General features: G+C 40.6%; 1 protein-coding gene across 1 annotated transcript in view; it reads right to left on the bottom strand.

Moving 5' to 3' along the window:
* Positions 1 to 17027, bottom strand: part of AKAP11 (A-kinase anchoring protein 11) — a 44460-nt gene extending 27433 nt beyond the window's left edge. Inside the window, exons 1-3 of the mRNA XM_065678189.1 lie at positions 16963 to 17027; positions 9278 to 9385; positions 3574 to 3690 (exon numbers count right to left, since the gene is read on the bottom strand). Of these exons, the coding sequence (XP_065534261.1) occupies positions 3574 to 3690; positions 9278 to 9337 (177 nt within the window). The 5' untranslated portion in view covers positions 9338 to 9385; positions 16963 to 17027. The remainder of the gene's footprint in view (positions 1 to 3573; positions 3691 to 9277; positions 9386 to 16962) is intronic.
* Positions 17028 to 23405: the final 6378 nt, after the last annotated feature.

Below are 23405 nucleotides of genomic sequence, written 5' to 3'. Positions count from 1 at the left end.
CTAGTGCCACAAAACCCACACCTTAAGGTAGCATACCTTGCTCAAACAGCTGTACACAGGCTTATGTTACGAATAGTTAATGTTATATTATTTGACTTGTGAAAGGTCAGACCAGACTAAAGAGCATATACAACATTTAAAACCCGCTACATAGAATTTCTTCTAGTGGCCTATTGGCTGGTATATGATGATGAACACATAAAAGCCTCATTATCATAAATAAACACAATTTTGCAAAGATCAGTGCTCATCTGTCCTTGCTTCAGGCTGGACATATATAAAACAGTTCCAGTCTGAAGTCTGTCCATGCTAACAAACCATGATACACTTGGATATACTGAAGATACTGAAGAAAGCATAATGCCAACATATTACACAATTTACCACATAAATTGATTAGCCTAAGGCCAAAACAGAACAGATTACTTAAGTCACAAGTTTGCATGTAATACCCAAGTAGACAAACCCCGAAAGTAAAAGAATTAAAATATTCAACCACAAAAAAAAAAAAAAAAAAAAAAAGCCTTGTCAGGCTCAGGAACCTCTAATACATCAGAAATGTCAGCTTTATCTCAGGTTTTTGTGCTTGTGAACAGGAAGAGATATTTTATCACATATTGTCCCTCTCTTCTGCCTACAGGTGTCTTGCATCGCTCAACATTAACAGACCAAAGAGTCAGTAACTACTCAAACTTTGTTTCATGTCAGATTTCCCCAGTTCTCACTTAGTATTTTCCTAATGACAAATCAGTAGGGTAACTGCATGGACTGCAAAAATCCCAAGGCATTTATTTTCAAAACAAGATTGTCAGAAAATAAATATTTTGCTTCAATTTTGTAGATATGGAATAAAGCACAAAGCTTAAATACTTCCATTGATGTTTGGACTTTGATATGGCTTAGATTCAACTATTTCAGAGCACTCTGCAAAGACTGAGTTTTATGAATTCAAGCCACAGCTCATGCTAAATCTGTAGCAGCAACTCCAAGGTAGTCAGTTTGTTCTCAGATTTAAAAACAGCAAAGAACATCACTGTGTTTATAATATCTTATTATTAACTACTTCACTTGCTTGCTTATGCATACACAGAATCTCTGATAGGCACAGAGCTGGAAAAAGAATTGGCTGAAGAACAATTCTTTTTCAAACTATATTTGAATTTTGATTTCATATTACTTCAATGCGTGACTGAAAAAACAAACCCAAACCAAAAACAAACAAACAAACAAAAATATTTTGTTTTAAACTGAAACCGTACTAAAATATGAAAAATTTTGACTTGTTTATTTCAAGGGGTCTCATGCTGGGAAGCTGCAGTGCCTCAGAAAAGATGTTCTTGTTTACATCCACTTACCCTTATTCCCATTATGACATCACAGATGAAACATAAACAAAACAATACTTCACAGTAACATTCCAAATAGCTCCAGACAAATTGCAGGTCGCCAGCACCATATTCACTGTGTTAACTATGAAATGATCCTGTCTGAGCAATGTGCCCTTCAACTCCTACATCTTATATCTACAAGATATCTTTCTGCTTCTATGTCTTTTTATCTGTACAATGCCTACAATATGAACTGAACTGTTCCACAGAAGATGCAAAATACTAAGCATAGTACTAAAAATGCTTTAAGGGACTTTAAAGGACTTTTCTGAAGGACTTAGGAAAAAATAGTTCTCTTAAGAACATTTTGTTGCTGTTGGGAATTTTTTTAAGAGTGTCCGTTCTTGTCTTTTTACACGCCATTTCCTCTTCCTCAAGATAATGATCCCAACCCTTTCCTTCTCCCATGGGATAACTCACTGTGCAAGATAGGGCAGTATGCAGGAGCCACAGCTTCACACAAATGAAGGCCAACCAGTCCATATGTACACTGATGGGCCAGCAGTTTGCTGTCAAGGAGTCTATACCACTGCAGAGTCTGACTTTTTTGTCTCAGTGACAACACTGAGTTAGATTTCTTTATTGTGCCCAAACTCCAATTTTCACAGAAAAATAATTATCTTTTAATATCTCAAACATGTCTGAAATTAGTACACCAGTTCAAAAGTCATTGGGGAGTACGCCAGGAAGACAGGAAGGTGAACAGTCTGTAGAACAAGTCCTTTCTTTAAACTAAAAACAGTGTATGAGACATTGTACTTGAAGGTTATCCTAGACCACAGGTACAGAGGAAATGAATCAAAAGGTACAAGAAAACCTAAATTCTGTTTTTTGTAAGTCTAAGTAATTATCTTTGCAGTCCTCATAATGTTCTTTAACGTTATTCTGCATATAGGTGTCTTTCCCTGTATGTTCATTAAGAAAGAAATACCTGTTCTGCAGCAGGATATTGACCCTCTTATATTTCAACCAGAGGGCTCTTAATTGCTTGAGGTAATAAGCTAACTAAATATAGTCAGCAATCTTTCTCCATAGGGCCCATCATTACAGGCATATAAAACTTATGCCAAGTATCTGTAATTTGCTACAAGTCAGAAAAAAAAAAGGAAAAAAAAGGAGGGGGACAATGTTTGAAGGGTTTCGTAGATCCTAGAGCATGATCTGTCTGAACAGGCACAGACAAGGTTTTGCCCACTCCTCCACTGCTTAGCTCTTCTTCCTTACCTCTAATCTGTCACAGCTCTTCATCTTTCACAAATTTCAGCTTCTTGCCAGCCCCCCAGACATCACAGCCTCACCATCCAGCCAGTCCCAAAAATCCTGGTGTTACCCAGGAAATCCTTACTCATCTCTGTGGATCACAAAATGTGCCTTTTCCCCTCCTCCTGCTACTCATTTTCCAGCTAGCAGTCTTCCCTAACTACTTCCTCAGTCTTTTTTTGCTTCATTTCCCCTCATCTCAGCCCCTCCACCTGGCCAGTTCAGGTCATCCTCTCCTTCTCTAAGCTCCTCATTAGGCCTGTCAACTACTACTCAGTAGTCTTCTGAGACGCTTAATACGAGATACATGGTACACATTGCTTCTTACTTTCTTCTCTTCCCTTTGGAGAAGCTGCTGTTTGTCTTGTATCTCAAACTGGTCTAGTCATTTCTCCTTACGTCTTGAGATTTGCATAGAAAGTCCTGAATTCTGTCTAGGTCTACTTCTCTCCAGACCTTGTCCAGCTTTTGGCCCATCTGTATTAATGTAAAGAAAGTCTACATCTGCAATATTGAGACTTCAGCTTTTAGTGCTGAGCACTGAGCAAACAAGAGCAATTGCTAATTTTTACCTTCAGACCTGGATCCAAATATTCTGCTACTTTGTTAGGATAAAACCTCAATCATAGGAGTGCTCACAAATGCAGTACACCCAGCTGTACAATTCCTACAAAATCATTTACACATTTTGGTTTTAGTTTCACAAATCCTACAAAGCAGAGAAATGTCATCTTGAAGTCTCACAGCTCTTTTCAAGACTACAGTGACGGAATTCATGATGGAATTCAAGAGGGGTACAGATTTTACAGCCAGTAACTTGCAGCATTGTCCACATTTATCATCCTGCGACTTCCCATACTGCTTCAAGCTAAACTAGTCACATCATAGCCACAAAATATACACAAACAGTCAGTTTACACCAAACCTCAATAAAATTTTCTTGTTCTTCCCGATTTAGACATTCTTCTGATGATACATTGCATAACGCTTTTCTGCTGTGCAGCAGTGACTTCATAGAGTGCAGTACAGCTTCACCGAAACTCTGAAAAACAATGAAAAAATATAAGAAAACAAAATGCCTTTTCAGTTTTGGATACAGGGTACATCCATCTATCCCCTGCCCCCCACAGGCTTCCCTGCTTAAGTACTATTTCAAATTACTTCGTATATAAATCACCAGGTTTTAAGTTTATATTCATTTCAGGACATGGAACTGAAACAGCTGATTTCTTCAAGCAATATTTTTATTCTAAAAGTTAACAATTTAGTAGCAATCAAAAAAAAAAAAAAGAAAAAAAAGAAAAAGGTGAGAACATGCAGACTTGGAAAAAGAAACAGATGAATCCAAGAAGAAATCCAAGCCCCACCTATTCCTTTCATCAAAGTCTGCACATAGAACTTTTCCATCTTTTCCTTAAAAAGAATGAAAAGCAAATTTACCCAAGAAAAGCAATGGAGGTGGGTTTAAAAGAGGGGATGAAAACAAACAAACTTCATAAGAAAATCCACACAGATTCTCCTTTCCCATTCCTTCAAGAATACGAAACAACTGTAACTTAATCCCATGTAAATATATGCAAACACCCACACATGGCTAAAAAAGGCTTAAGAATCTAAGACTTTCTACCAGTGTAACAAAAGTTCAGCTGAACAAAAGAATTACCAGCACTGGTATCTGATAATCTGAACAGCACAGATGACAGAACAACACCAAAAACTGGTTTACTCAGTTTAAAAAGACAACATCCTCTCACTTGCTTTAGGAAGTTAGAAACCTATTGGTTTATATTTTAAATTTATTATCTTCTCTAGAAAGTGGTAAGGCTAAGAAGAAAATAAGATCATGATATGGTTAAAAACTGTTCATCCAGTTATTTATTCTCTACATGACTACCCTGTTAAAATGAAGTGAGAAACAGTGTGTCCAACTTTCCATAGCTTTTTAAAACAACGGCAGAAGTGCTAGATAGCCAAATTTAGTCAGTGCTTTGCATTTCTGATACTCCCACAGCAAAAACAATCCCTTTATGATAAAAAGCGATCCTATGTATCATATAAACCTCAAGAAAGATAATTTTTTCCCCCCGTAGAAAATAAAATAAAAGGTGTCAAGTACCACCACATGGGAAACCAATTTATTGTAACATGGCCAGTGTCACCATGCTCATGACAATAAAAAAAAAAAAAATCAGGAAAGCATTTCTAGAATGGACAGAAGCAAAATGGAAGTTTCACTTCAGGTTCCGTGAAATTACCAAAATTTATTTCAGAATGTTAGCAAACAAGGCTCAGATTACCCCCTGACAGCCAAGGCCAAGTGACATTAAAGAAGTCAACACTCAGTCATTTTTGTGGAAAAGTAACAGCTGAACTATTTCAAAATGCCTTTTAGGCAGTTACTGGGTCATCTGAAATAAATTAAGTGTTCATCTAATTTCCATTTTAATCTATTCCATTGTCCCAACTTTTAGTTGTACTTTATTTCCACGCTTCAGTAATATAATCTTATGCTTTCCAAAGTACGCTGACAGTGTCCTTCCCTTTGATTCTGCATCTTCCAAACCTACAGGTGGCTGCAATACCAATACTGGCCAAAGACTCCACCAGTAATTCCTCTTTCTCACACAAAAGTCATTCATAAAACCAAACTAGCATGTTGAAATGCCTCATTTTCAGCTTCTACAATAATTTTATCAGAGCTCAAAACAGTGAGAAAAAAATATTCATACAATGTGACCTGATAATCCTTTGCAGGCCAACACTGACCCGGATTGAGAAGGGCTCATCATTATTCTCTAGTAATTAGGTTATCTGAGGCTACAAACTATTAAAACTATTATACACCATATCTATAAGCAAGTACTCCTCCCTAGTTTTTAACATCCTGAGGGGCAGGACAGGTAACTAGAACAGGAGTATCATATCAGGGACTACTGAGGTGAAGGAAAATTCAAGATTCTGGAGATGGCTAAGTGGAAGTGGGAGAAAAAGAAAGATGCAACAGTTGGATAAATCTCCCACAGGTCTGGAAGAATCAGCATGCAAGACTGTATGTAGGTCTGGTAACACTCTGATGGTGGCACAACATAACTGAAGAGATAAAATATACATATTTAAAAAGAAGGAGGAAGAGGTGATGCATGGTTTTAAGATTATGTTAATGAATGTTAAGAAGTTCAGAACATGAAGAGAATAAGGATGTGGAAATTAACAGGCATAATACATACATAGAGAAAAGATCTTATCTATCTAGAATTACATAGATTATTTACACTTAAATAATGAAATATATGACAAGTAAACAAAACTAGAAAAAGACAATTTTACTGAATAAGTTGTTTCATTTGCTCAAATGGAGATTGCAAAGGGGTTTTTTTGAGGGTAGAGTAGATTTAGGTCAGTAACCCAGTAACCAGCTTTTTCAAAATTTATCTTGAGACTGAAGTCAAGCATCATCACCGTTAATAAATTTAAAAAGTAAAAAAAAAAAGTAAAAAAAAAAAAAAAGTAAAAGAAATATGTACATAAAATCTGATGATAATTCAAGTAAGCAGGTGTTACCAGTTGACAGGAAGAACAGCAAATCATACAAGAACAACTTGCATTTTAAAATACTCTCACATTGTGCAACTGTAGGAAGTACAAAGTCTTTACTTAAAAACTAAAAGCAACCTTTAAAATAGAATTGTGAATTCACAACCTGGGAAATAAAAGATCCAAGCTGACTTCTTGAGCGTGATATAGCAGTGAATGGTCAATGTGATACAGCACTGAAAATAGAAAACATGACCCCAGTACGCATGCTTTGGTGAAAGAACTGATATCAGTCACTGAGAAGGACATCCTGTGTAATTGCACATACAGTACCATCCACATGTAAAAAGAAGATTAACTCACAACAAGCACAGAAAGTAGGACTATGAAGGATAATCACTGGAATGCAGAAGCTTTCATATAAAAGCAGACTAAAACCTTACACAGTTTCCAAAAACCAAGGCTAACAGAGGACAGATCACCGACTGTAAAAACATCACAAGGGTGAACACCAGCAACAGACAAAAAATATTCAGGCTGATGAACAGTGACATCCATGAAGAAATAGGTCTGAATATGCTCTGAATAGCTTCAGTCTGGTATTCATATTACAGCAGTGTGGTTCAAAAAGAAACCACAGTAACAGGGTTTTTTTTTTTTTAATCTCTCCTCATTAATTGTGAGACTGTATTTAATGATTTCTTCAAATCGTTACCAAAACAATAGGTCCTTACCTATTAATAGCAAAGGACTGGCCTCAATTTCACAGAAATCCTCCTATCCTATACACAACAACGAAAGTAAGTTCTCTCAAAGCTCCAGTCTAGGAAACATGCCATTAAAAACTGAAAATCAGCAAGTTCCCAAGAATATCTTATCTCAGTTTAGGTAAGAACAAGTGATCATCTTCAACAAAAGAATGCCATTTGTATGAGTAGTACAACTTCTTCCAATATACATTAACATACATGAAAAAAAAAAAACAAAACAACCCAAAACAACAACCAACCAAGCAATCTATAAAGCTCTACTTCCTAGGCCTGTGTATTTCTTCCTCACAAAATTCTAAAGTAACATGTCTTGCAAGAAATCCTATTTCAATCTGAGCACAGATTTCAAACTTATGTGCATTTGAATGAGACAGACTCAAAGAATGAAAACCTCTAGCTCAAATGAGCAATTCAAAGTTTTGCATTGTCTTCTTTGTGGACAGCAAATCAAGAAGTCATTAAGGATCCTTCACAGTATACTGGAGGAAACTCGATACTAATGAATTGTTTAAAAACAACTGCTCTAACATTTCAAACAGCACACAAACCTCTAAGGTGCCATGATCTGCAGAGAAATCAGAGAAATCAAGTGGACAGTGGTATTTAATATTTACTCTGCTCTTGCATAACAAAGAAGCTATTCCTGATTTCATGTGCTGTAAGATTTAAATTGACTAAATATCTTGAAGTCATTTTGTAAAAATGGAAACTTAGGCTTTAAATGTGCATACACAGCCATGTACTGATTTTTTAAGAGCTACTACTGCAACAACTCCTGTTAAGTACTGCAAAGACGACATGAATCAGACTGCAAGCTGTGTTTCAACATAAGATCATAAACAGTGTGATTCTGACAACCCTACCGTCTGGGTCTGCAAGACAGAATCGAAGTTCCACACTATAATCTAAATAGCCACCCCTCAGTGAAACATCAAGAGACCAAAACACTGAAGTCTGGCTGGATGAAAATGAAGAATTCTGCAATATAACCAAGAAGGGTCAAATTCATGTTCCTAGAGCCACAGAGTCCAGAATGCTCATTGGAAATCAATGGAGCGTTTCATAGGGCTAATATTTTAGGCAACCATTAGAATCAGTGAGGAATCACTGGCCACTGACATTACTAGAAAGATGTTTTGCAACCCGAAGATCTAAAAACCTAGGGGGAGTTTGTTGGTTTGTTTGTTTCTTAAATTGAAGAGGAAAAACAAATAAAGGGCAGACTGAAAAAGTCCTCTAAAATCCACTTTATATTCAGATTAAGAATGCAAAATTACTGTGGTTACAGAACTCTCTTTGAGCTGCAGATTTCTCATAAACCAGTAAAATAAAAAGTTTTCATAGCATCTGTCTTACAGTGAGAGAATATCACCACATCAAGACCTGGAACAACCGTTTACCTGCTAGGCAGTCTGATAATGCTTACCTTTGCACGCAAGCAGTTTCTACAGGATATATATCACAGACACAGCTTCCTTAACCCAACAAAAATCTACTTATGGAATAAAAGACTGCAATTTTCATGTGATAAGAAGCTTCTTTGCTCCGTTTCTCCTCTTAAGCATTGCACACAGTTGCAAGTAAAGAATCCATTAGTAACCCGGAAAGACCTAGAAAAATACTCATCTGCGTTCAACTACTTCAAGTATGATTGAATAAATTTGTTCTGTCAGGGTAAACTGCAACTTTCATTTGAGTAAGCGCTTATGGAAGTTGCAAGAAAATTTGAGGACTATTTATGTTCTCTAAGCTAAAGTGACAAATTTTAAAAGAATACATATATAAATACTGTTTAAAAATAAGACAACCAACACTAACAGCTTTCATAAATGCTAGACATATTTTCGTCAAAGTACTGCCTAGAAGTTCATGTAAACACAAGAGTAAGTCAAAAAAACAAGATCTGAAGATATTACAATAAGCCCTAATATAGACTTTACAGAAGTTTTTAATTAACACTATATCCTTATATTTTATTACATATAACTTGAAGAATCAAAATAAAAAGCTATACTCCAATAAAAAAGGCAAATTTTAGCAAATACATCATTTTATCATATCACCTTAAAACTAAAGCCAAAGCCAAAAGCATGCACCCTTTCCTTAAATTATTCTCTCTCTCAGTTCAACTACGCTAAAAATGTCAAAGCATAAAGCAAAGGCAACTCTTTTGCCTCCTTGCTAGACAACCAAAATTAAAACAAATAAAGAAAAAAATATACCCAAAACCCCAACCAAACCTACCAGTTCCCTTTGTTCATTACTAGACTGCTGCATGAAGATCAAAAAGCTCTAACACTTTTTCTATTACATACAGATAATTACCTTTTTCACAGACATTCCTGGTTTCATCCGGTTGCCCTGAGCCCTGGCATAGAGATCCATGATTTTACCAATCTTCGTACTCGATGAAAGAAGTCAGCTCAAAAACACCTATGAAAAACATTTATACTTAATTTTATGTTTCCTCATTTAGTTTGTATACATTTTGCAAATGCAAGTAGCCAGAACAAACATCAATGAAAGCATTTTAAAACTGAGATAGATTAAGCAGCACACCATCCATGCTGATTGCTGCCTTTAAAGAAGTGCTGCCTTAATGATTTTTAAAATGATGCATGAAATGTAAAATACAGACCTTACAATTAGTTCCAACTTATTTTTTTAGCTACATTTCAAGGCTGCATGGGGTGGGGAGGGATGGCGGGGGGGGGGGGGGGTGGGGAGGGGGGTAAACGGGGACACGGGACAGACATTAAGTATTGTTTCACTAATTGCTGATACTCTGGTGACATTTATCAGCCGATTCCTATAACATACAATGCACTGGAACTACCCTTCAACAATCTTGAGAGGAAAACATACTACTTACCCACTCCACTAACTGGCCTATTTATTCCTATCAACTCTACTATAGAAAAACACAAGTGACTCCTGTTCAGGCTAACATGTATCAACAAATCTGGTGTCCTCAACATAAAAAGGACATGGAACTGTTGGAACAAGTCCAGAGGAGGGCCACAAGGATGATCAGGGGACTGGAACACCTCCCGTATGAAGATAGGCTGAGAAAGTTGGGGTTGTTCAGCCTGGAGAAGAGAAGGCTGCATGGAGACCTCATAGCAGCCTTCCAGTACCTGAAGGGGGCCTATAGGGATGCTGGGGAGGTACTCTTAATTAGGGATTGCAGTGACAGGACAAGTGGTAATGGGTTCAAACTTAAACAGGGGAAGTTTAGATTGGATATAAGGAAGAAATTCTTTACTGTAAGGGTGGTGAGGCACTGGAATGGGTTGCCCAAGAACGTTGTGAATGCTCCATCCCTGGCAGTGTTCAAGGCCAGGATGGACAGAGCCTTGGGTGGCATGGTTTAGTGTGAGGTGTCCCTGCCCATGGCAGGGGGGTTGGCACTAGATGATCTTGAGGTCCTTTCCAACCCTAACTATTCTATGATTCTATGATTCTATCTTGTTCTCTGGCACTGCTCTGAACAGACCTGTCTTTGCTGGCAAAACACAGGTGATCAAAGACATATTTAGCAGCACTCTTTAACTTCACCAAAGTAGGTCAGAAGTTTCTGCTTGAGACAGCTACCCTACTTGATCTGAAGTTTAATTCTAACAGCAAGAAAAAAAAAAAAAAGCCATGAAATAAAAAGAAGTTTTTCAAGTTTCCCCTTTTAATCACAAGCAATGAAAAGAAACAAAATAATCTAGTTAGGTTTATTAATCTCTACACCCCCAAAATAGGCAATAAATTAATAATGACAGAAAGCATGTGTGAGGCTTTTAAGTACTATATATGTATTAATATTTCAACTTTTCCCATGGTCACACACTTTAGCCGGGAAAAAAGAACCCCTAGACTGTCCAAAATAAACCAGGTACGAAGCAAATGCATGTAAAAATGACTGCAAAGTAAAAAATAAATACCAAGACATCAGAGTATAGGTCTCCTTTCCACAGCTGACTGGCTTGGTTTGCTTGATCCCATCTTAAGCCCACACTTACCCTTTATATGGGCAAGAAATCTTTATATGGGCAACAAATCTTTATACGGGCAAGAAATCTTTACGTGGGCTTGTTCTTGAGTATACATAATTTAAATAAGAAGATGAGCAGTGGCATCAAGTAGTTGTGTTCTTAATCTTCCCCCACCCTCTCCCCCAGCACCTATAAATGGAAAACCTCAACAATGCAATAGCAAGAGATTATTAATTACAGCTATTCACATTCCACTCTGATTTCTGCTTTCCTTCTTAACAATGAACTTGCTAGAATCTTAGAAAAAAAGTTACAGTTGTATAAATAAACCGCAACATTTTCTCTTTGGAGCACAGCGCCTCTCTTAACTGGTGTATTACGACATACATAAAATTACGACAACATGAAGCAGCTTGGTACATATTAAACAGATGATAGATATAAACATAAAAATATAAATAAAAAACTCAAGTCATAGTAAAATTCTCTGGATGGAAGGTTATAAAAACCACAATGATGCTTCTGTTAAGACTCCTGTATTTAAAAAAATTAAAAGCAAAATCTATTAAACAGTATCAAGCAATTAGAAAAAACACCACCTCACTTGTCCCTGCCACTGTACCTTAAATGGCTAATCCATCCTGTTAATCTAATCCTGTCAGGGAAATACTCTTAAAACACATCCTTGTCCTAAAACAACCCATCTCTGGGAAAACCTGGTTCTCCCACATGATCAAGTCAATTACTTGAGCTCTACATTTCTGGACTGCTCACTCCTTGCAGCAATTTCAACAAAGCCCAGCACAGCAAAATCATGAAGATGACTTTATAACCATGTTGGGTTCCACAGTATTTATTCAGGTACAGTTACACTGCCTTCAGGCAGTAGGCCTGTTCCTGTGGCATCAGATAGTAAACTCTGAAGACTCAAGCATCATCACAGAGCCTCCTGCAGACTCACCATCATCACAGTACAAAGACTCTGAAAAATGCTGTATAGAAACTGTACTAGCTTATCAGCATTAAACCATAACCATTTTGTCTTGTCTGCATCCTGGCCTTTGGCAGTTGAATTATACACAGGTTCACCCCACCACCTTTAGCATCTCAGCTCTCCATCATCAATTTCAGAGACATCTGAAGGGTTCCACTTGTCCAACAAGACAACCCAAAAGTATTCTTTTTAATATATAAAATCATTATCCATTTTCAAAAGAACAATGGTCCAATACCCAAACTGTGAAACTAACTGCAAAGGAAGTGAAAGCACTGTCAAACAAAACAGCCTGGAAATAGCTCATTTCTTGTGTAAATAAAACCTACCATTTAAAATTATTTTCACTTCTGCATACTGTGTTCAACTATTAAATTTAATTTCCTCCTACTGTAAACTCAAAAAAAGGGGGAATAAAAGGCAGAAGTATCAGCTGTAAGAGGAGCAGGACTTTCCTGTTACTAAATAACTATCAGTAGGCACCTAAAAAAAAAAAAAAAAACAGAAAAAAAAATTGATCATGAGAGTAAGTAATAAATACCCACAGTGAGTTTAACCATCTCTACCTTTCTATCAAGTTAGATCACCCTTAAACACACAGCATGGGCAAGAAACAGGAGGCACTGGTAGCCTCCATGCTGCTAGAAAGCTATAGCCTAGTTGCCATTACTCAGACTTGGTGGTACCAACCAAGATAGGTGGGACCTGATGAGATTCATCCCAGAGTCCTGAAGGAACTGGCTGATGTAATTGCCAAGCCACATTCCATGATATTTGAAAAGTCATGGCAGTCAGGCAAATTCCCTTGTTACTGGAAAGAAGGCAATATCACAACCTTTTAAAAACAGTAGAAAGCAGGACCCTATGAACTAGCAACCTGCCAGTGTCACCTCTGTGCCTGGGAAGATCATGGAACAGATCCTCCTAGGGGCCATGCTAAGGCACACGGAGGACAGGGCGGTAACTCAAGCAAGAAGCACAGCTTCACCAAGGGCAAGTCCTGCTGACCAACCCAGTGGCCTCTTATGACAGAGTGACTAGATCAGTGAACAAACAAAAAGCTAGTCATCTATCTGGACTTCTGTAAAGCTTCTGACACAACCCCCCATGATATCCTTCTCCCTGAATTGGAGATATGGATTTAATGGATGAGCTATTTGGTGGATAAGGAACCGGTTGGATGGTCACACGCAGAGGGTTATGGTCAATGGCTCAATGTTAAATGGAGATCAGTGACAAGTGGTGTCCTTCAAGGATCTGTATCGGGTCTAGTACTCTTCAGTATCTTATCAATGCACATACAGTGGGATTGAGAGCACCCTCAACAAGTTTGCGGATGACACCAAGCTGAGAGGTGCGGTTGATACACCTGAGGGACGGGATGCCATCCAGAGGGACCTGGACAAGTTGGAGAAGTGGGTCCATGCAAACCTCATGAGGTTAAACAAGGCCAAGAGCAAGGTCCTGCACCTGAGTCGGGCCAACCACCAATATCAACACAGGCTGGGGGATGAAGGGATTGAGAGCAGCCCTGTACAGAAGGACTTGGCTGGTACTGGTCTATAAAATGCTGGAGATGAGTCGACAATGTGTGCTTGTAACTCAGAAAGCCAACTGTATCCTGAGATGCATCAAAAAGGAGCATGGCCAGCAGGCTGACGGAGGAGATTCTCCTCTTCTACTTCACTCTGGTGAGAACCCACCTAGAGTACTGTGCTCAGCTCTGGAGTCCTCACCACAGGAAAAACATGGACCTGTTAGTGCAGGTCCAGAGAAAGGCCACCAAAATGATCAGAGGGCTGGAGCACCTCTCCTAAGAAGACAGGGCTGAGAGAGTTGGGCTTGTTCAGCCTGGGGAAGAAAAGGCCCCAGGGAGACCTTACTGAGGCCTTTTGATATTTAAAATGGGCTTGTAAGAAAGATGGGAACAAACTTTTTAGCAGGGCCTGTAGTGATAGGACAAGGGGTAATAGCTTTAAGGAAGAAATTTTTTACAATGAGGGTGGTGAAACACTAGAACTGTTTGTCAAGAGAGGTGGTAGATGCCCCATCCCTGGAGACATTCAAGGTCAGGTTGGACAGGCTCTGAGCAACCTGATCCAGTGGATGGTGTCCCTGCTCACTGCAGGGGGGTTGAAGTAGATGACCTTTAAATGTCCCTTCCAATCCAAACCATTCTACAATTCTACAAATTCATTTTTCCAGTGATTTGAGGAGAAAATCCCTCTTTATCGGACCATGTAGTAAGCATTTAGTTGGCCTTTCCAATCTTGTTTGAATATATGTATGAAGCAAAATTAAATAATCAGCTTAATGGAATCCAACAGGAATTTTGTCACAGACTCCATCTCTTTGTATAAATTTATTCTATGCCTAAATTTATTAAGTACTGTCACTGTGTACTGACAATCATTATCTGGCAAAAAGGGATAAAATTGATCCTTTTTCTGTAAAATGTAAATGTACTAAGTATATCCCTTAAACAGCTATAGAGGCGTATGCGTACATGCACACATCTATGTCAAAGGCATACAAGGACATGAGGAATTTGAACTGTTTAGGCAATAAATTTGAACTAAATGTAATATGGTCTTATTAAATTTCCAAAGATGCAACAGAATGACGTCATTGAATGAATCTGTGATTATGTTTCAAACAAGTATTTTTGCAGTAGTACTGTTAAAGAAAAAACACGAAATCTTTCTTTTACAAAAAAAAGTACCTTTCCTTTTTCTTTTATTCTTTGAAGCAGCCAAACAAATTGTGCTGATGATTGGCCAAAGCAAAGTTTAATCAATTACTGAGTTTTGAAATATTGATTCCAAGTATAAGATTCAAAAATGCCTTAAAAGCAACAGTATGTACTCATTTATAACTTTAGCAAAACAATTGCACTGAAAACCAATCTAAACAAGCCTACACTGAGAAGCACGAGTAACAGTCTAATGGATCCTTCTCTATTTCTCACTTCTAATGATTTATCACTTTCATTAATTGGGCTGGCAGTCTTGAAAAAGTCCATTTATAAAGTGACAAGTTGTCCTGACCACAGACGCATCCACACGAAGAAAAGCTGGGGGAAAGGGGTAAGGGTGTGTGTGTTAATACATCATTGCTGGTCAGCATTAGTGACAGTTATCAAAGGCTGGCCCTTTCTTGTTTGGTTCTAATCATTTTACATTGTATTTTTGTCACATAGAAGCATGACATGACTACTAAGATTTACCAATTTCAAAAGAATGCTTCATTTTCTCTGCCTAGATCATCACTAAGTATCATACCCCAGTCCTGGTGTATTTGAGAATTCAGATACTCTGGGAAGAAGATATCACTGGATGTACCAGAAATATCCATAGTTTAGATTTTGTGGTGCGTGCAATTTAAGTTTCTGTACTTTTATTCTGTTGTGGTTTTCATACATAATACAAATAAACCAGTTAAGCTGGGAGGGTATTATTTTGCAAGCAGTAGCATTTTCTCAAATGATCTTATTTCCCCTTAGAGAAAACTTCACCAGCGAATACCATGTTTAGGAGGTACTTTATAGGTTTGTTTTAGGAGGATTTTTAGTGATGGGATTTGTTGTTGCTGTTATTGTCTGTTTGGGGTTATTTTTTATATTGTATCATAACAAATGATTAACAGAAAAAGGGAATAAGCTGATCTGGTTTATTATTTTTCCACACTAAAACTGTCCAGCACTACACCCTTCAACTGCCAACAGATTTTACAAACCCCTGAAGAATATGAAATTCCAGGGCATCACCCAAGATGGCATAATTAAATTACAATGCCTCAAATAAATCACCTTGCCTGCAGACCAAGAAATACCCCAGGACAGATGGGACCACAGTTACTCAATAGCACTTAATCACTCAAAAATTAATTAAATATTGGCAATATCTCATAGCAAAGGCTAACTTTACAATTCTGAAATAATCTTGCAAATACAAAGCAATGTAAAACCCCTCCTAAGGGTAACACGGATAAATTAAGTGGATTTTGTTGCCACTGAGTTCAGTGATCTTTTCCAGATAGACTATAACTTTCTTTTTCCCCTCCCCATCTCACTCTGGCAATGTATCAGGGCTTCAATAAGGAGGCTATAATACAGGATCTACAGCTCATAGCCTTCTCTCCTTCTCCTGCACAGCACCCCCCCCCCCCCCCAGTTAGATACTGGGGGAAAACCAGAGGACGGTACTTCAGTCGTAATAAAGAAAGCCCCTCGAAGGAGCCAAGAAAGCAAATGAGCAATGCTTGCTGTTCCTCCTCCCTAGAGAAAGGACAGGAATTGGGAGGAGGAGGCGGGAGGGATGGAGGGAGGGGAAGGAGACACTTTTAAAACGCGAAATGCTGAGAAAGGGGTGAACTTACTTAACCCGCGTGCATCAACCGCAAGCCAACCAAGGCAGAAGGTTAACGCGAACTAACTCAGCCTCCCAGCACCAACCACACCACCACACGCACAGCAGGGACCGCAGACAGCCCCAGCCAAGGGGATCATCGGCCGGCAGGCATCCCCGGCAGCCCTCCGCCGCACTCCGCGGCGCCTACCGGAGGGCAAATCGGGAAGGAAGGAGAGAGGGAAGGATGCTACGAGCACTACCACCCCCGTCCGCGGACCGAAGCGCTGCGTTACCCCCTTGTGCCCCCCGTCCCGTGCTGCGGTACAAGGGCGTCCGGGCCGGCCCCCGCCCCCCTCAGGGCCCCACCTTCCTCCCTCCCCTCAGGTGTGCGCACACCTCACCCGCGGACGCGGAGAGCCGCCCGGGCCCGCGCGAAGGAGGTGCGCTGCCCCGGGCCACAGCGAGCCCGCTGGGCTGGAGCCAGCGGCACCGCGGACAGGGGCGGTGGGGGACGCTCCGCCCCGCTCCCCCCCAGCACACCGCGGAGCGGACACCTGAGGGAGCGAGCCCCGCCCTCAGCGCTGCCCCCCGCCCTCAGCTCGCACGGCAGCGGCGGGGCCCTCGCCCCCCAGCCCGGCACGGGAGCATGGCTGGTGAAGGGTATGGGGAGCGGGCACCCCGTACCTGACCGGCTCCTCAGCACCCGGCAACCGCGGCCATCCCACAGCCAACAGCAACAGGGGCAGGGAGCGAGCCCCCAGCCCCCCTCCCGAGCCTCCGTCGCGGCTCAGCGACCCGCACCCGCCCGCCCCGCCCCCGGCGAGCCCCACCCCCCCCCCCCAGAGCGCGCTCGCGCGCGCGCGCGCCTCCGCTCTCGCGACGCTTCGCCCCCGAGCCCGCCTCCCCGGACCGACGCCGCCAGCAGAAGGGGCCGGAGGAGTCACGTGGCAGCTCCCGCCGCGCCCCCATTGGCGGGAATTAGAGGCGCCCCGGGAGGGCGGGGTTTAGCTGCTGCGCGCTCCCGGTTCGCGTGGGCGCGCTCGCTGGGGGGGACGTGCGCGCCGTCCGCGGCCTTGCGATGGGTTTTGGGCGCTCGGGAGGTCGGCGTGCCTTCAGCCTGCCTTCGGCCTGCCTTCGCAGGCCCGTAGTTCAGTCCCCCGCTGGGTGCTCCGATCCCCCTCCCCTCCTCAGCGCGCTCGCCCGGCCCCGTGCATGGCAGCAGTGTGGGCCGGCACGGTTCACGGTGGGAATCTGCGGCCCAGCAGATGTGGGGAGTAGCGAAGGGCCTGATGCTCCTCTCCGCGCTACGGGCACGGTAGTTGGGAGTCATCGCCAAGCCTTCGGGAGGCCGTGTGCTTGCGGAGTGTGTCCCCCCTGCCTGGTCAGCCTGGGCTGGAGGCCTGCTGGCTGGTTGCTCCGCAGCGCCTCATGCCAGGCTTGCTTTCGGTGGGGTAGGTGGGGTAGAGAATAGTATGGGGTTAGGCGAGGCACAGGCAGGATTGTTAAAACCTTCCTGAAACTCCTGTGCCCTTCTTCCCTGCCCCTTTTTAAACTCAGTTCTGTCTGGTATCTCTATATGTACTTACCCCAGCAAATAATACAATTGATTTTCAAATCCTTCAGGAGTTGTGGTGGAGATAGCATTTAAGCTTACATGCTGTTGGGATTTCTTTCTGTAATACCATGTAGCTTCCCGACGTTACTCCATTTCAGCAGGAGCTCCTTCAGACACTAACCTGACAACTGGGACACAAATGAGGAAGTGTGTTGAACAATACACAATGCAGCTGGCTGACGACTCTGCTCCTCTCCAAAATAGGCGCCTGGAATCCACACACAGGTCTTTGAGACTCAGCATATGAGAGCTTAGGAGGAGGAGCAACAGGACCAGACTTCCACTGTGAACCCCAAAAATCCCGTAAGAAGATGCTGGCCTAGCTTTTTCAGTACTGGGGGATTTCAGTTACTAACCTGGCCCACTTTAGAGACTGACAGAGGGAGACTACCCTGACCTCTTTAGAAGTTGCATTTTTCTTGTGGGTGCTACCTGAGCCCTATGGAAAGGATATGAGTAATTTTGCTCCTGGATCTCCATTACTTTTCTGTATAGTTCCTGCTTCTGCTTAGCTTCTGGTTTTATTTAAGTTGTGACTTTTATTTCTGTTCAGTCTTTGATCATAGGCTATTTCTGGGTTATGTAATCATTTTAGACACTTTAGAAGCCAGAGGATGTGTATTCACTTACTCATTTTGCCAACAGGTAGATAAACTATATTTTCATTTACCCTAAAAACTAATAAGCTGTACAACAAGCCCACAAACCATGCACAGGCTAGATAGATAAAAGAAACAAAGGATTACTGGTTCTAAAGAGTGTCACAGTGTTTGCAAAGTGGGAATGAAGAAAAGGCTTCTCATATTCCCAGGGACTGCAGGTCCTATAGGATGGGAAGAAAGTAAGTGAATAATAGAATCAAATTTGACTCAAGCTAGTCATCATTTCAATGCCCATTGGGACCAGCCTTGGAAATACACTTTGATTTGAGTAAACAGATTTAAACAGTTTGCACGTACCCAGTTAACCAACAAAATACATCTTTTTGACCAACTCCTCCATTCAAAATACTTTTCAGTTTTCATGTAAGCTAAAAAATCTGAAAGAGGGTTTTGTTGTTTTTCATGTATCAAGACTTACAGTAAGTAAAAAATTTCCAAAACAAAATAGGTCTGGAAGCAATGTAAACATGAGAAAGCATGCTTTAAAAATAAATTCAAGCCTTTTATTCTCTTTGTTTTATAATTCCCCTTAGACTATTCAGAATAATGAGTTCCTATGGCTGCCTGCCAAAACCTTGAAAAAGACTGAGATTTACCCATAGGAAACTATGAAACATAACCCACAGCATGCAATTGTTTGTCAGAAAAATTGGGGGTTTATACGGTAATAAAAATGGGGATAGCTTTGAAATAGTGATTTCTTTTGTTACTATTTTTACAATCAATTTCAGTACTGCCTATGGAAAAGCACAGAAAACTTGGCTGGTCAGCCAACACCTGATAAAATTTATATTCATTGGGAAGAAATATCAGTCTCTGGGCTCTGGTGTTTTGTGTCCTGTTCCAGGGCAAGGTCTGCCCAGTCAGAGTCCACCCCACCGCCTCCAGCAGGAAGCAGGGCAAGCCAGGGAACAGCTCCAGTCTGGCACATTGGGACCCATGGGGATAGGGATAGGTCAAGGCCAGGCTGGGACATCAATTTGTGTGTCTGGGTCAGCATCAGGCCTGATGAGGGGAACCAACATCAGGCAACACTGGCTGGACAGGGCCATGCCCCTGTAGTGTTTTCTGCCTGCTTTTTCGATACGAAAAACAGGCATCTGTAGAATCTTTTTGTCAGATCTACAATCATGTCCCTGGTGCTGTCCTGAGTCCCTGTCTACATCTGTCTTTTAAGCTTGGTATTTTCAGGATCATGGGCTTGGAACAACTTGTTGAAAGATTATCTCAGACTGACGTGTATGTCATTTCCCTTAGATATTGAATGCCAGTTCTATAAAAGGTGTTGAAGAGCTAGTCCGTGACTTTATGGCCATTTTCCTGCCATTTTCATACTAGTCCCTTATTTTTTCCCCTCTGTACATGAGAACTACACAGTTGCATGGTTGTGTCAGTGTTTGTTTTTCTGTTTTGGTTTTTTTTATACTACCTCTGAAAAATGTCCCTCTGTAACTAAGCTTTATTAAGTTCAGGCAAGAGTTTAAATTATATCCTATGAACTATGCTTATAGTAATAAGGATTGCCTCCTCAAAGGCAGATAGGTAGTTTATAGTCTTTGCATTCCTACCTTTAACAGAAGGCACAGCATATGCTTGCTCTCTCAAAACCTGGGTAAGCCTTTTCCTTGCAGGAAGCTAGGAAGAATCTGCTGTGCTTGATACTATTCCTCCTCCCCCCAAAATCCAAAGCTCATAATTTAATAATTTAATGGATGACTTCCAGTGGCTTATTTGTTTATAACATACCCTTCTGCTCCCTAGCCCAGCTACCTGCTTCTGCGTCTGCCCTTCTGCTGGGCTGTGGCAGCATGAACATTTGTGAAATCAGGCAGTAAATGAGATTGAACTGAGAAGACTAGAAAACAACCTGCTTTCCTTCCTTTTTGCTGATCCAGTTCACCAACATAATAAATGTGTCAGCGTGGCACTGGGGATAGCAGAGAGACAACCAAGAAAGGAAACAGCTTAAATGGCCTTGTTCTGCCACCGAGCGCATACCCATGTGTTGACTTGCTTTGCCATTTAGACCCTGCTCAGCGTCTCCTTGAAAACACTCTTGACACACCTACCAACTCTAAAACTGGAGCTCTCCATCTGAGTGCATAATTTCATTAATCATTCTGTCACAAATCTTTGGCCTGGGCTGCACAATGATGTTTGTCTCTGACAAGGGCTCGGTTTATGGCTTTATGGTATAATGTGATGGCATTTTCCGGTTTCTTTTCACTGAATATTTCACAAATCTGTTGTTTCCAGTGATATGTTTTTGAGAAGTCTTTTTTTTGGTTTTTTTTGGTGTGTTCTTGTGTTCTTGAATATTTTAACACCCCTTTTCAGTACTGAAAACCTAATAACCTTTGTGTATGTAACTGTGTTGTGACTATTACTGCTTTTTCTTTCCCTGGTGTTCGATCCATAACTATGTAAGTCATCTTCTGAAACAATATGAATAAAGGCGCAATCCACAGACTATATACCAAATTCGTCCTCAGTTAGCCAGTTGGGCCCTGCTGACAAATGAGTTTTCGAAGCCAACTTAACAGTCCTTTTAATGTAAAATGGAAAGCGTCACAAACTAACCTTATCAAAAGATGCATTGTACTGCGTGGTGACGGTTTCAGATGCTGAGATTCTTACCCAAAGCCTTGGAAGGCTTTCTGGATTCACATCCTTTGTGTGCATTGTGTTTACTTAGAGGATGCGATAACGCCATCACTGTGTTACACAAGAGCACACAATAATAACTGGAGCTGGCTGGGAAGCAAGATTTTTATTCTACAGGAAATTCCAGCTTGTCAATATTTTGTTTCATCAAGCACTGGAACAAAACGCCTTGGCACTGCAGCCTTTCTGGCAAAAATGGAACAATCTATTTCTTTGCCAGCTGACAAGCCTGTGGAGCCAAGAAACCAACTGAGCAGTTGGCATATTTCCAGGGAGCTAGATAGCCAGTCAGCTGAGCGTCAGCAAGCAGCCAGCTTGGTTGGATTTCTGGCCAGCAGCCGCAGCCAGATCACGGCTTAAGCTTCTGTAGAAGGTTTTGATGGAACCAGGATGAGCCAGCATTCCCAGTGCCAAACCATTCAATTAGAAAATGGTCAAACACCCTCTCAATAACTGACTACTGTCAGAAAATAAGGTAACTCTACTGCACTTCATGTTCCTTATTTGTTCAGCTTTTGCATTGTGAGTTATGCATACATTTATTGTTAGAATGAGCTGATTAGATGAATGAATTTTTCCTTAAGGATCAATGGTGAAACCCAAGGGAGTTTTCAGGGTGTCCTTAATTGCTAGTTCTGTGATTATTGTTATTCAAATAACGTTGTATGCCACCAGTGCCTAATAGAATGCCTGCTAACCAGAAGGTATAGTTACTGTGATATGCTGTGAGACTGAAATATTGTATGCCACCAATGCCTAATAGAATGCCTGCTAACCAGAAGGTATAGTTACTGTGATATGCTGTGAGACTGAAATAAACTCTTATGTCTGCTATCACATAACACACTGTCTCATTGTCTGCAGCCCATATTTGTGGATGAATTTAAGTTGTGATGAACTTGTAAAAAAAATGCAATAATAAGGCAAATATATCTGCCGAACTAGATAAAAGATACTGATCTTTACTGGGTAATTTCTAATGTTGAGGTCAACACCACCATAGAGAGCCCCCTTCATTGTCATAACTAGCTGTGCTCAAGTGCCGCTTGCTGAATGTCACCTTAAACATGGTTGCAGAACGCTTGCAAAGTTCCAGTTATTTTTCCCTTTTGATGTATTTTGGGAAAAGGTATCACATGAGTTTGTAAAAATATTGCATCTTTGTAATGTAAACTTCCTGCAGTTTACAGTTATGGTATCACCATAAAAAGGATCAGCTGCTTTTTTCAAATGTTTAGATAATTTCTGTGTGGGATAAATCTCATAATTTCTCAAACCTGCATATTCTCTACACTCTGTACATTTCTGTCATTTATTTCCAACCAATTCCTGCATAACTTCCTTTTTAAAGCCCAGAGATGTCATGTACCATCATTACTTCAACTGTGGTAACTCCAGGGAACAATGAATTTACTTAAAAATGTTTAGTGGTAATTAAATTTTCTGCAACTTCATCTATTTAAGTAGTTTCTAATACTCCTGCTGCGGAATCAGAGGAACAGCAGATGCTTTACTGAGCTACATTTCAACTCTTGTTACTTCTACATGTAAATAAACATGACTCTTATTTGCTTTCTTGAATCCAACTACTGTGGAGATGCTACAGCAGTCTTGTTAATGCCATTCTCTTCCCATCTGGATTCCAAATGAATTTTACGGCAGTTGCTTCGCTTCTCATTGACTTTCGTTTTCTCTCTGCATGGCCAGTTTATTGCTGATTTTACAGAGTTTTTTCTTGAACTGGAAGCTGTTTGCATTGTGAATCTTTTCCCACAATGAAAATAGTTTTCTATTCTGTTCATGGTGTGTGCTTTCTTTTTCATTTCTGGTGGATTGCTATGCAGTTTGTGGTGTGCTGCTGCAATGTATCATGCTCTTCATCTCAGATGCAACAACTTGAGCATATGTTTAAGGTTAAAGTCGGTTTCAATATGTCTGTTTGGATTACCTGTTTTTAAATTCCACACATGATTAATGCTGTTGTATGTAATTTAACTCTCTCTGATTAATTTCCTCAGAGATTGTTTCATTGCCTCCCTGATTTGGTATATAAAAGAAATGCTGTTTAAACATGAGCACATTTTAATGAAAGTATTATTGTCTTTTCAATCAAAATGTTGAAGGGAGACTACCAAATCTTTGTACTGCTTGGTGACACCTTTTCAGCAATAATAGGGGTATTAATA

This window comes from Lathamus discolor, chromosome 4 (genome assembly GCF_037157495.1).
Source record: "Lathamus discolor isolate bLatDis1 chromosome 4, bLatDis1.hap1, whole genome shotgun sequence".
NCBI classification, from domain to species: domain Eukaryota; kingdom Metazoa; phylum Chordata; class Aves; order Psittaciformes; family Psittacidae; genus Lathamus; species Lathamus discolor.
This window is presented reverse-complemented; position numbering and strand designations above follow the sequence as displayed.